This window comes from Oryzias latipes, chromosome 6 (assembly GCF_002234675.1).
Source record: "Oryzias latipes chromosome 6, ASM223467v1".
Classification (NCBI taxonomy): Eukaryota; Metazoa; Chordata; class Actinopteri; order Beloniformes; family Adrianichthyidae; genus Oryzias; species Oryzias latipes.
In genome coordinates, this window is record NC_019864.2 from 27,946,626 (window position 1) to 27,960,752 (window position 14,127).

General features: G+C 37.8%; 2 protein-coding genes across 2 annotated transcripts; one reads left to right on the forward strand and one right to left on the reverse strand.

The window, feature by feature from the left end:
• Positions 1-88: 88 nt before the first annotated feature.
• arl2bp (ADP ribosylation factor like GTPase 2 binding protein) lies at positions 89-3,388 on the forward strand. The gene is made up of 7 exons (XM_004069829.4): positions 89-228; positions 498-570; positions 1,444-1,505; positions 1,652-1,758; positions 1,850-1,935; positions 2,825-2,921; positions 3,052-3,388. The coding sequence occupies exons 1-7, from the start codon at positions 195-197 to the stop codon at positions 3,112-3,114; spliced, it is 522 nt and encodes a 173-aa protein (XP_004069877.1). The 5' UTR covers positions 89-194; the 3' UTR covers positions 3,115-3,388.
• A 221-nt stretch (positions 3,389-3,609) lies between these two features.
• Positions 3,610-13,305, reverse strand: pllp (plasmolipin). The gene is made up of 4 exons (XM_004070174.3): positions 12,851-13,305; positions 6,229-6,402; positions 5,606-5,722; positions 3,610-4,683 (listed from the first exon to the last, which is right to left on the reverse strand). Exons 1-4 carry the CDS (start codon positions 12,995-12,997, stop codon positions 4,585-4,587), a joined length of 537 nt encoding a protein of 178 aa, XP_004070222.1. The 5' UTR covers positions 12,998-13,305; the 3' UTR covers positions 3,610-4,584.
• Positions 13,306-14,127: the final 822 nt, after the last annotated feature.

The window sequence follows — 14,127 nt, forward strand, 5'->3', positions numbered from 1 at the left end:
ATCTATATTTTGTCTTTTTTTTCTTTACTCCCTCAGCCACTGTGATCATGCGCTGCCGTATATCTAGGGAGGAACCAAAGAGCGCAGGTTTTGTTGCGCCGGATGGGTTACACGAGAGCACAGTCAATTGCCGTTTCCTTAGTAACCCTCAAGTTTTTTTTGTCGCCATTGAAAGGCAGCTAATTTGATTAAATATGGCTTGTAAACAATGGAATACGTCTCACTCAGGTAAATATTCTAAGAGAATTCTGATTTAAACGTTTCTGAGGAAAAATATTGTCGAAATTCTACAGATGCGGTTCGTTTTTAGCAAATGAAATGTTTGCAAACCTATACCTAATTAGCAGCAAATCGATACGATCGTTTAACAACAAATACCCGTCTAACCTGAAAACATATTAACTTATGTAAAAAAAAAATCTTCGTTTTTATCAAGGATTTGTGTGATTTAACGACATTCAAAAGGAATTGGGGTTTTGCTGTGTTTCATTCATCAGGTGATCAAGGCTTCGCTTTGTGTGACGTCATGAATAAAGATAATTTGGACGAAGAAATTATTGCTGTTTCCTGGTAAGTTTATGCTCTGGGTTTAGGATCATTTAAAATGTATGAATGTATTTGTTTTTTTTTTAATATGAAATTGATTATATCGAGACCCAGCATTGAGGCAGCATATCACCTCATTTTCTTCATTTTATTTTAAAGCCAAGTTGATCACACACCAAAGTACATTAATCCTTAGTAGTCCAGGGCCTTTATGATCTTTTCATTTGTTCTATACAATTTATTCTTTTATTTTATTTTTTGTTTTGTTTTGTGGCAATGCTTGATATCCATCTTTATGGTGCAGATTATTCTTTTTCCATCATAAAACACAATAATTCCACAATGAACCTGGTAGCCCAACGGTAGTCCTTATTTTTTTAATGTTATATAAAGAGATCCAATGTTTAATGACAAAATAAAAATACGTAAATCCACAAACAAACAAACATATGAAACTCCAATGTTCCAATGATTATTCCAAAGGGTGTCACAAATATGTGCCACAACTCTTGCTTCGTTTTTTTGTTTTGTTTTTTTAACCAAAAAGTTTACAGTAAAAACTTTTTGAAACCATGTCAGATTTTGAATTAAACTTATGGGGGGGGTCTTTGTCCTTCCGATGTCAATGTAAACATCCCATGTCATTGGGAAATGCTCTGGTGAATTCAGGGTTAAACAACCTTCATATTAGTAGATTTCAACTAAACATCATGTAAAAACCAAAGTAAAAATAGTTTGACTGAACTGAATATATCACATGTTTTCAGTGATGTTTCTCTTCTGCTCAGTATTTTATAAGTCAACACTGATTGTAGTGGATATTATAGATATTGCGTCTTTTAAGGATACAATTTTAGCTCCATAACATTAAAGAATAAATCATACCCATGTCTCCAGTTCTTCAGAGGCAGACTCGGCCTTCGACGCTGTCATTGGCTGTATAGAAGATATCTTCATGGGTAGGATTGATCACTTTACTTTGGTAGGGAGAAGACTGTGCAGAGAACATGCTTTGGATAATTCATTTGCATTTAAAAGTTAGTGGTGGACTATCAAGTAAAAATACTCGTATATCATTTTTTTCTGTGGATTACTTTCATTTCAGAGGATCAGTTCCAGCAGCTCCGGGGGGATTTCATGGAGAAATACTACCTCGAGTTTGATGGTTTAGATGAGAACAAGCTCAGCTACACGTCCATCTTTAATGAATATGTGAGCGCCTCAAGTATTTCATTTAACTATAACTTTTTGCTTTTGTTTTTTTGTTTTTTGCACTAAATTGTGGGTCTTGCCTGCTGTCCAGGTAGGCCTGTTGGAGAAACACCTGGAGCAGAAGCTGATGGAGAGAATCCCCAACTTCAACATGAACACCTTCACAGAGCTGCTCATGTAAGCTGGGACCCAACCACACGTCGACTGTCAGGAAACACGCTAATATCATATTAACATGGTCACAATAGACTGAAGAACATACAGGAGAGGAGAGCCTGCAACATTAAACTTAATTTATTTGAAATATTTTTTAAGAAAAGTAGTTTTCTCAAGAAGTTATAAACTCTGTGTCCTCACCACAGCGCAGAAAGTTAGATTCATGGAATATATGAGCAGCCAATCACAGAGCAGCAATTAAGTCCACCTTGGTATGTATGGATCCTGAGAGTCCGAGGAAAAACGAGGTAAACATGACAGAGAGAGAAAGAGAGAGAGAACACTTTATTGATCTCCATACGGAGAAATTCAGTTACGGCTAGCGTACAATCACGCATACCACACTGAGAAGAAACAAAAATAAATTAGACCAAAAATAACACTATAAAAACAAGATAACAGAATGCATTGATAAGTAAGTTAAAGGTTAACTTAAAATACTAACAATAAAAACAAATAGCATGAAATAACGTCCTCCGTCAGCAGTGCCAAGAACCTTATTGCTGCAGGGATAGAAGACCTTCGAACCTCTCAGTTCTGCAGAGCAGTGAGATCAAGTTTGTTGTCCAGGTGAACTCCAAACTGTTTAAAAGGGGGAACAGTGAGAAGCTGCAGTGATTTAATGAAACCAAACCATGTTTCATCCTGAAGCAAATGAACCAAAACTATCAAACGCAGTCATTCCCACTTAAACGTAACCACAGGCTTTGCGTCAACTAAAGCTTAAAATTGGGCAACAGAAGAAAAGGAGAAAGTTATTTCACGTCCATGATTGTTGTAGAAACTTCTGTGAGACATCAGAGAAGCTGGAAACGGAGTCTGCTTGTTTTTTTTTTCTCTCTCTCTCCAGGCAGCATAAAGATGAAGTTCAGGGCGACATCTTTGACACGCTGTTGACCTTCACAGACTTCCTGGCTTTCAAAGAAATGTTTCTGGATTACAAAGCAGTGAGTGTTTTGCTGCCATTTTTATGGTTTTCTGCTGCATAACCTTTGAGATGTAATCAAGAACTTGTTTCATTTTATTTTTATTTTTAATCCAGAAAAGAATTTGTTTGTGGGGTTTTTGTGCTTGCAGGATAGAGAAGGTGGAGGTCAGGGGTTGGTGGTCACAGCTCTTCCTGCAGCTTCTTCACACTGAAGTTTGATTTCAACTGTTTTTTGCTGCAATAATAATAGATGAAAGTTCAGGATTCCAATGTAAATCTTCTTTTTTGTTGTCTTTTGTTACATTAGGACACAAATATCAGATTGAATATGTATTTGAATCATTTTCTAAAGCCGTTGTTAATGTTTAATATCTGTGTTTGGAAACCAGCACGCTGGCTTTTCACCAGTGTCTGTGATTTTGTCTGTTTTCACTTAAATGTTTGTTTATTAAAACTATTTTTTAATAAAACTGAAACTGTTTAATTCATAAATGTTTATTACTTATTTGTATTTATGGTATTTATGTTTAATTGAAGTTAAGCTGCAATTCATCAAATATTTACGCTAAATACTCATTAAACAGTATTTTCCTGTAAACATGCAGTTTAGGTAAACCACTGATTTTATTTTTGACTTTGTTTGGAAATATCCTTTATATATTTTTACTTTCTATTTATGATCAAGTAAAAAGACCAAAACAACAGCGTCCAACAATTTTCTCTTTATTGAAAAAGTGCTCTGTAAACCCCAAACAAAACATACAAAAACAAAATATCTCAAAAATAAAAATCTTTTTTAAAATTTTACCAAGACTCATGCCACAGAATAATGTCAGACTAATTTTCAGATATATTCTAGTAACCCGTTAGGTTTTCTTTAATGTCTTTACTCAGAAAACAAGTAATGTTTTTAAAATTCACCCAAATTTTAATTTGTTCCTTCATTCTTCAGTGCCTTTAAATAAAAATTAAAAACCCACATACACATTTGTTTTTCAAAGAGAGGAAACCAAGAAAATGCTTCTGTTCTAAATCTGTCTAACAATAACTTTTATGTTGCACAAAAACCAGAACATAAAATATGTTTTAATGTCAAATGAGGTTTTGTTTTGTTCCTCATTTAAGACTACAGACTAAAAAGGAAACCAAAGACGAGTCCCAACACAAAGACTCCATGCAGGAGTCCATGCAGGAGTCCATGCAGGAGTCCATGCAGGAGTCCATGCAGGGGTCCATGCAGGAGTCCATGCAGGAGTCCATGCAGGGGTCCATGCAGGGCTCCATGCAGGAGTCCATGCTGCTGCACGTTCCAGCTGACTCTACCTCAGTCACTGCTGATCCTCTTGATCAGGTGAGTCCAGATTCTGATTGTCTGGAAACACCTGATCTAGGTGAACAGAAGCAAGGAGGACAGTAGCTCTGCTGCAGCAGGGGTTGGAGAAAACACAAATAGTAAATTTTTAGTGTCATTTTAAAGGTCGGACATTTGTTAGGATGACATCTAACAAATTAAAACAAACAGGAAGTACTGCATCTGGAACAGACTCCTGCTCGTTAGAGGAGGACTTCAGCTGAGATCAGGTTTGATTGCATAACCAGTTTTTATTGTGCAGTTGCTGGTTTCATATAAACTCTCTCTCTTTTTTTTTTTTTTCCAGGAACAGCAGGTGACTTTGACAGTCTTAGGTCGGGACGGTGGAGTCAGCAGCATTGCCCCTCCAGTCCAGGTAGGAGAAGAAAGCACTGGCCCCGTACAGCAGGGTCATTACGGCGCCAAAAAACTGAGACACACAAGGGAAAGACTTTTAGAGCCACAAAGAGGAACACAAAGATGTGGCTCAGTTGCAATGACAGACATGAACAAACTCACTTAAAAACATTATTTTACTTTTTCAAAGCTGAAAATAAATTCAAGGAGTTAAACATCTGTAGTCTGAGTTCACCCTAAGCACACTAGAGGTGATCATTACGGACTTAAGTCATTCACATTTTTCTGTGAAACAAATCAATGTTTACTAGCATTCCTAACGCCTCTCCTCATTGAAATAAAGCGCTTTCAAACATTTTATAGCAGCTGTTATCCTTAGCTAAATATAAAACTCCTGTTGGTTTAGTCCATTCAACAGATTTGACAAATATCAACGCATTACTCAGCAGTATGTGAAAAGTTTCAGCTCCAGAGGCAATAAAACGATTAGAGTCTGCGACAACAGCAGCTTCATCTGTGGAGTTGTTGCTTCAGGCTGCAAGGCTGTAATTCAGGCTGGACTTTATCCAGTCGGAAAGCCCGTAAAGCGCAGTGGTCATGCAGCCTTTTCCAGGCAGAACCTCACACACGTGTTCATGGTTCTAATCCCGGTCGTCACTTTTCTAGTTTTTAGGAAACGTGTGTTGATGGTGGAGTGTAAAAGTAAGCTGAGATCCACCTCAACAAGCCTCCATGTTTGACTCTTTTCAGTGTCTCGTTTGATCAGCTGTGATCAATTCCCGGCAGCCTTGCACCCCTTTTTCCTGTCTGCCGCAGATCTACAGGACTTTGGTTGAGCCGGCCACAACCTTGTAAGCAAACAGGCCACCAACAACACACCCGGGGCAGATTTTTGTGGAGGCAATTCGTGAACATCTCACTAGGTTTGTTTTTGCCAGGTTTTTTTATTCGTTTCTCACTTCATACCAATTTATATATCTGTTTGAGTGACTTACCGCTGCAGCTCCTAAGGGTCCAAAGGAATATGATCCTTTGAAGTATGACACAGTTGCTGCGTTGGCTATGAAAGCAGTCAGAAAGAGGACTGTGGCCACGCCGTTGTACACCATCACCTGCAAAAATATGTTTTTTTAAACGTCATGTAAGAAAAAAAAATTGGAGTTTTTGATTCTTTTCTCCAAATTTTTCAATTTCCTTTTCAGCTCTTTTGAAGTTGCACTCTTAATTTGACACATTTTCTGCTTTAACTACTCAATTTTGTCTAAATTTTCACATAATTTTTATTATTCAATGGAAGCAGAAGATAGGAGATTATATTTGTGCTTTGTTTCATTTGCTCACATTTACATGAGAAAATCAATTTGAGGTAATGAGATATGAATACCTTTCCATTTTCCTTCATGAGGAAATTTGATAATTTGATATTGAATTTCATGCTTCAATCTATGCCTTTCTAGTCATTATAGATTGTTCTATTTAAGTCAGTTCTATTGTGTTGATTTATGACTGAATTAAATTACTAATCTCTATTTATGAAAGTTTTTTCTGCATTTCAAAGCAATTAGTCTGTTTTTTTTTTGTTTGTTTGTTTTCTGCTTCCCCTCTCATCCATCCTTACTGTCATTGGCCAGGGAACAAATGCCATTCTTTGCTGGAGGCTGAAGAGGATGAGGATGAAGAGGATGGTGGTGAGGATCCATAGAGTGATGGCTACAAACAACACCCATCCGTATGCAGGGTTGGCCGTGTGGTTCACGCAGGCGATCAGCATCCACTGGAGGAACCCGACAACCTGAGGAGGTCAGACCAACAGAACATGACAGCTAACAGAAGGTGAAATGAAAACACCATCATTTCAACAAATATGTGAAGATGTTTGATCATCTCATTCAAGAAACTAATCTCTTTTACCTTTGACAATCACATCTGAAAATGCTCAGTGATCAGTTTCAGTGATTTTTCCAGACAAACGTCCACATCTGATGGCGTCACTGTAAATTTCTTTTCATTTTTATGGGGGAAAAAAGTAAAACAATTTGATTAAATTGAAAATATCATTTAGAAAAGATGTTTAATCATCTATGTTTGGATTTAGGCGTTACATGTTTCACACCTTTTCACAGAGCTCTTTTAATACGTTTTAGGGCCAAAAATTTAATGCAAACATTTGTAGAATTAGTTAGTCTAAAATTAAAAAAGAAAAAGATTACGACTCTCCAGCCTGAAGACAGAAATTTGGCAGGTAGAATGCATATGATATTTAGGTTTATCATTTTGAATTTAAACAAGAAAACTTAAGTTAAAGTTAAGTTTTTCTCCTCTAGATGGCAGTATCACACCCGAAACAACAGCATAAAAGACAGAAATATGTTATAATGCGCTAAAGGTTTATTTACTGTTACACAATGATTAGGTTTTGCTCCTTTGCTGTTTCAAAACCAAGATTTTTTATCTAAAGGTTTGATTTTTGGAAAACCCATTAACGACCCCAGTGGCCATTTAGTGAACTGCAACCAGGTGCATGCTATCGACGACAGGGGTAAGACCAAGACTGAACAGGATTTTAAGATGAAAACAAAGGAATATTAAAGCTCCACTGGAGTGTTTGCAGCACATAGTTGTCGTTTTTTTTCACAAACATGCTTTTAAGTCAATGTTTGCTTGATCTGAGCCCCACTTTTTGGAGGGAAGAGTGAGAAATGTACACAGCAGTCATATTGTTTTGCTGAGGAATATCACTATTTATTTATTTTCTTTTCAGCGGGAAATTGTTTTTTCTGACCAAGAAAAAAAAGGAAAGCATTTAGTTATCTATTATAATTGTTTTAATGCAGCATTTAAGACACCAGAAAACATCCAGCTTTAAAAATAGTTGTTTTTATGTTATTTCACCGAACGTTTGTGCAAATATATAAAATAATCCGCCTTCCCCACATCAACCTTCAACTCCCAGAGTTCTGTTTGCTTTACATTTGAAGCCTCAAGCTTCCCTCTGAACAGAAAAGCCCCTCAGTTGAGTCTCAGCATCTGCCCTCTGAGGGGCAGACATAAGGAGGCGGTCCATTATGCATGCAGGGATCTTGTTTCACGTTTTACACATCTGATATAGACACCTGACAAACACCTGCACACCAGGCTCTCTCATCCAACCATGACCTCTGCAACACACCTGACTGCTAAAGAGATTACAACAACCTCAACATTTAAAGGACGAACTTTTGTAAATGCAATTATTTTTGCTTGACATTAAAAAAAAGTGGGTCAAGTTTAAAGAATTATTTATTCAACTCTACCTTTTCTTTAGAGTTTTCCTTTAACTAAAGGATGCAACCGTGCAGGAAAAGTCATTTATAAATATATCATAAGGAGGTACATTATTGAAACAGGAGAGTGGAGAACAAAAAGGCCAAACTGGCAAATGGAAAGAAAAGTAAAAAGCTGCAAAGAGCTGTTGCTGTGTCAGAAAGAAGAGGAGGACTGTAGCAAGAGACACTGGAAAAAGAAGAAACTAAAAAAAAATAGAACAAATTAGTTAAAAATGTCTTTCTCAAGTTAAAAAATATAGAAAACAAGTTGTTTTCCCTTATTATAAGTGAAAAAAGTCAGCCAATAGAACTAGTAGAATATGTCCTAGTAATATTTAAAAAATAAATTCAGAAGTTCTGCCCTTTTAAGACAAATTTGAATATTGAAATTAGTAATCAGCACTCATTTTTAGGTATATTGTTCTGGTAATTGAAATTGTTGTGTCTTAAAATAAGCTTTTTTTCCTGCTTGACTCTCGCCGAGGACAGACGCTTTTTCCTCCCGCTCTTCCTGTGTCAGCCCATTCCCAACGCCTTTTGTCCTGTCTGCTCCAGAACTGCATTTTGTTATCCTTCTGCTTTTTTGACTGTGAATATGGATCTGATCAGCTGGTCTATGAATTCGACCGAAAAGGTTTTCTCCACACCAAGGAACAGGAAAGTGGACCCCTCCTGCCCAGAGGGAACCCATGCGGCTGGATACACCAACAAACCGTGGGGAAAATGGAGGCTGGTGTGCCTGGCTCAGCCGCCTATGGAAGATGTCAAAGATCTATTCAGATTTTCTGATAATTGGATTCCTCCTAATTGGGATCGGAGGATTTCTGATTTATCTGGCGGTCTGGAAAAGGAAGACGGAGAGAGGCGAGCTGTCCGAGCTCCGTGGGAAAATCCTTCGGGGAGTAGAGACTTACTCACTGTGCTTGTCTTGCCCATGTAACCCTTGTGCTATCTTACATGACCCCACCCTTGCATTGACGTGTTCTCCCTACCATGACAAAGGTGGATAAAGGTGGAAAGATTTCATGTAATCCATGGACACCAGTGAAGATCACAAATCATTGAAGAAAAAAGGTTCAGCGCACTGTCTAGTGGGTCTAGATGACCCAACTCCCAATGTCAAAGTGACCAGGATAGCACAAGGGTTAGACGGAAAAAAAGTTGTGCGGAAGATGGATGCCAACTTGGAGCGCGTTTCTGCCCAAATTGAGGGAGGACTGGTCCAAAAGGCCCACTTTTTGGATCAATACCTGCAAGACCAGTCAAGGACTCAACCAGTAGAACAAACAACTGCTGGCGCCCAGAAGAATTTCAGACTCCCGTCATGGGCTGAGGGCTGCTGCCCTTGGCTCTACCAAAACACATTTGCTTCTACAGAGTGTAAATCTGCAGCTTTGTGCAAAGGATGACACTGCTGCTCATGCCATTCCCACTACTCACCCCCCTCCATATTGGAAACCATCTTCACCCATGCTAACCAAGGTGCCCCCACCATGGCTGCGCCTCGGCCAACCTTGAACTGTATGTGTGTATTTCTGTTGTATGTCTGATCTTGTTCGGGTTGTACTGGAGCGATATTTCCTATGTCAGTGTAAAAGCTGTGCATATGACAACAAACCTCTGTTCTGTTCTGTTCATCTATTGCTCTAGAAAAGAGTTTTATTTCCTTAAAATAGGTATTTTTAAACATTTCTAGAACATAATCGCATAAAAAACACCTTTTAATAATAATTTCGTTGTAGAAATTACATGGACATGCATGTTTACTTTCAAACTTCTCTCCTGCTGTTTTTAAATGCATTTGAACTGTTGTGATTCAAATAAAACTTTCCAGTTTTCCCCAAATCAAACAGATCTTTTTTTTGGAAAAAAAAGAATACTACTTCTTTCTTTAGAAATTTTGCTTAAAGTCTCACTTTTAACATCTTCTTGTGGCATTTTTCCCATGATGGAGGACACACATTTTAAGAAAAGTAAGCTGACTTTGCATTTGAGTTTTTTTTTATTCAGATCGTTGTAAATCAGGAGCAGGTAAATAAATGCAGTTTGAAAAAAACCTATTTTAGCAAAGAAAATGTGCTGGGCGGGGCCACAAACTCCTTGCTCTGCTCCATTCTGATGTATCCATTTACAGACAGAGATTCATGTTTTTTTTCTCGTCTCAGCTGACATCTGTCTTCAAACTGTACAACTGGATAATTGTACATGGTAATGTTAGGTTGGGGGTGTGAGGGGCTGTAAGCTAGTGGGGGAGGATGTTAACAGAGGGGTGACGGGAACTACTGACAGTCCCGCCCACAACTTGAAGGCTAATTTCTGATGAACTCCTGCCGCTCTGCAGAAACTATGTCCTAGAAAACGGCACGTTTTTTATTTTGGCCAAAAACGGCATCATTAGAAATGAAAGACGAATGGTAACGCTTTAAAAATAGATCAGAAGGTGATCAGAGTGGGACTATTTTGAGATCAAATGACTTAACAAGATATTAAAAAAGTCTTCCTGTTAAAAAAGTTACTGGAAAGTTCTATACCTGAAGCGTCAGCACTCTTGCACGGTCACGCCAAAGTGACGTTCTTAGCTCTTTCTCAATTATATAGGTTTAAAGTTCTCATCAGATCTTTGCTTGTTGCTCTCTTTTGTCGTCTCCAGTGAAGCGTTTATGGTACTTAAGGTTTTAGTTGTTCTGTGAAACGTTTTCTTCATTTTTATTTTATTTCTTCTAATTTTAGTTTTTGTGCACCGAAACAATATAATGACAGCCTAAGAATAAACTCAGCTACTGTTACCCAGACAATTTTTATGTTCAAAAAATAAACAAATCAAGATCCAGATTTTAAAAACGCCAACCTAGGTAGGACTGAATTTGACCCGCAGTGATTTTACGGCGTTCCCCTAAACCTGTCAGCTGTTTTACTGCTGTGAGGCAATGTTCACGTGTCATTAACCTTTGGATGCTCTTAAGAAGAAAGAAGTGAAGAGGTGAAAGCCCACTTTTAACTCGCACAGCCCCCTAACTGAATTAAAGTTACAACTAAAACTTGGTACAGTCCAGAATGTGACAGGCAGTCAGGTGACGCAAAGAGGAATGATTAACAGACGGCTTCTGTTCCTCCAGGTTCAGCTTAGTCAACCCCTCCTGGCTTGATCAAATAGAGGAACCAGCAAAATCAGGTCAGAGCTTATCCTGATGACCTCCTCTCACAGCTATGGGACAATCTCACATCCGTCTTTTCCATGACCCTGAGGGTTTCATAATCATAACATGTTTGGTAGAAACAGGAAAAATGATCGACGGTTCTAGTTTTTAATCCCCTTTTAATGGATACAAGACAGTTTTTCATTCGCACTAACGTCTAGTTCTGACTGTGAAGAATGAAATCTGCATGAGATGCAGAAAAAAGAATGAAAGCAAATGTCAGTGAGTTAGATTAAAAAACTTCATCTTGGGTTAAAGTTTTTTTTTTAAATCAACTTGAGGAGATTTCATGTTTACACATCCTTTCCCCCGCATTATGCTGTAACATGTTTGAATCTTTTGGGTAAAAATGTATGTTTTCTATTTGCACTTTAACAAAAAGTTGTGTTTATAATGTTAATCGGTGATCTATGTGCCTCCAAACCAACCTTTAAAACCTGGAATAATATTTACCTTAAGCCTAAATGATTCTCATGTATTATAACTACACGGTGGAGAATAATAATAAATAAAGAGTCAGTCAAGTTAACGGGTTAGGTCAAGCTTTTGTATTTGGTTCATAATAACCTAATCTACACACACGCCATATATTTTCCATTTATAATCCAGACGAGCATTTTTTTCATGGAGTAACCGGAATGAGCCCATACCTCTAATCTAAATTAAATTGTCCCCAAAAAGGAATCCTGCTTAGTTTTTTCATATGGATACAATCTGGTTTCAATCCAGTTTATTGCAGGAACGAAACCCATCGGATGCCTGATGTTGGATTCTGTGAGATGGATAAAAGACGATATCAATTTGTATATTTCTAGTGTTTAAACAGTTATCACAACTGAAAAACTACATAAAAGTGAGAGGAACTGAAATCAACCAACCAATTAAATTGATTTATAACTCCCATTTTTGCCTAATCAAAAGACAATTTAATATAGATTTATTCAAAATGCTTATATTTTCAAAAAATCGCCTCAGTTAAAAAGGTTAGTTTGACAAAATGTGGTGGTTTATTTATTTTTACATTTAATGGAGTGACTCTAAAATAGAAATAGTTACAGTAGAATCGAGTCTTAAGGAAAGGGGGCAGAGAGACAATATATAACTGGTTTTCTTATTCCATCATCACATTAGTCACACTGACCTCATAACTAAATGTGAACATGATTTCATTTTTCCCTGAAAACTGACAATAATAAATGTAAATACAATAAAGATATAAAACTTTTTAAGGGGCGTAATCTAGTTTTGGTTATGAGCCACAGTTAGCAGTTCTGGGACTGATTGATGTCAGATACCATAAACTGACTAACAGATGAGATGAAAATGTGTTAAATATGTACAAAAAAGTCTTAAATGGTTGTTTGCTGATTGGGAAATTTAGGTTTAGAAATGAAAAAAAACACTAAAAGAAGGTAAAAATACCAAATGTCAAGAAACATTTTAATTTCTTTCACAATGGAGGTCTAATTAGTTAGTTTTAGATCCACATCATGCTGCAATCGATGCACCAGATGTGTTTCAGTCCTCCAGAAATACACAATCCCCTCATTTATGCAACAGTCTGCCTATTTTAGTCCAGAAAAATCTTGAATTCTAAGTGTGAGCCGGTTGAAGCACAATATGCCAGAAGTACAAAAATGCATCCTTGCTTTACTAGTGTGTGTGTGTGGGTGTGTGTGCGTGTGTGTGTGTGTGTGTGTGTGTGTGTGTGTGTGTGTGTGTGTTAGGAGGTACGTACTATTTCAACCATCATGAGGACACCTTGCATGCTTCGGATAAAGGAGAAGTCCACCATGGTAGTGATGGTGGCAGACACACCTTGTTGGGAGTTCTGGTAGTTTTGGGTGCTGGTCTCTGTTGTCACTTTTGATGGAAAGTCCGCCATGATGAAAGGATCAACGTAAGGAATGAAAAAATGATGATGAAAAAAAAAAAGCACCACCAAGAATGTCAAAGGTCGGGTTTGTCTCTCAGGTAAAAGTCTGGAATCCTTCGGTCCGTACTTCCAGACCGAACTCCTAACATCAACAGATGACAAATGATAAATAATCAAATCTTAATTTTAGTTTTTAAAAACGTAGAAAAAGGCAAACTTTCAAAACAAAAAGCTGTCCAGTGAAACTCCACCCGCAGGTCCTTCCACCTGCAGTGACAGGTGTGCAATGGGGATGTTTTGTGTTCCTGCCCCCCCCCCCCAACACTCATCAACTTCTCCATATCTCCCTTGCTCGCCCTTTTACTACTTCTATCTCACCCCTGGCCCCTCCCATGTGGCTTCAGAGGCCACTCACCTGGGTGACTCATTAACTGTTGACACAGCCACACACACACACACACACACACACACACACGCATATACGGCAGTCCTTTTAAAGGCATTTCACTGGCTTCCATTCACTTTGCACAGCCGGACTCGAACCCTGGCAATGTCTTTAGAGGGTCAAACCACTGACTGATGCTGTATTTGGACCTGAACACTGCAGCATTATAGCAAATTCTGGTGCTGACCAGAAACAACAGTTTAACCCCACAAGGTGGGTCCTCACATTCATGCCCACAGCGCCCCCTGGCTGTGGAGGCTGGTGCTTGCTTGACTTCTGAAAGGCTGTGGCCTCTTCACATCATTGTGGCTCCTGTCATAAGTCTTCTTGTTGGATTTGGGTTATTTTAAGCAATCAAAACAAAAACTACTAAGGAAGACAAACAAAAGAAGTATATATCTACACATAAATATATCAAATGTTGGATAATGATTGGAAAATAAAAAATGTATTTAATAGAAGATACATCTCCATCTATACACATCCACATACAAATGATGCCATTTTAATTTAACTTAATCATAAATAGACATATTTGTGCCTATACCAACAATACATGACGCACTGAATCAATTAAATGTAAAGTTTGTGACAAAACGTTTTATTAGCTATTTGAAAATGAGTTGCAGAAAACAAATGTATATAACCGGACCTTCATTTTGGAATATGTCATATTATTAATTATTTTATTGTA

Bases quoted from the DNA above. Each gene is read 5' to 3' on its own strand.
- arl2bp (XM_004069829.4), top strand. From the start codon at position 195: ATGGCTTGTAAACAATGGAATACGTCTCACTCAG. The intron at 1,759-1,849 runs GTGAGCGCCTCA...CCTGCTGTCCAG, and splicing joins CGTCCATCTTTAATGAATAT to GTAGGCCTGTTGGAGAAACA. The intron at 2,922-3,051 runs GTGAGTGTTTTG...TTGTGCTTGCAG, and splicing joins TGTTTCTGGATTACAAAGCA to GATAGAGAAGGTGGAGGTCA.
- pllp (XM_004070174.3), bottom strand. From the start codon at position 12,997: ATGGCGGACTTTCCATCAAAAGTGACAACAGAGACCAGCACCCAAAAC. The intron at 5,723-6,228 runs GTAAGGATGGAT...ATATTTTTGCAG, and splicing joins TTGTTCCCTGGCCAATGACA to GTGATGGTGTACAACGGCGT. The intron at 4,684-5,605 runs GTAAGTCACTCA...TGTGTGTCTCAG, and splicing joins GACCCTTAGGAGCTGCAGCG to TTTTTTGGCGCCGTAATGAC.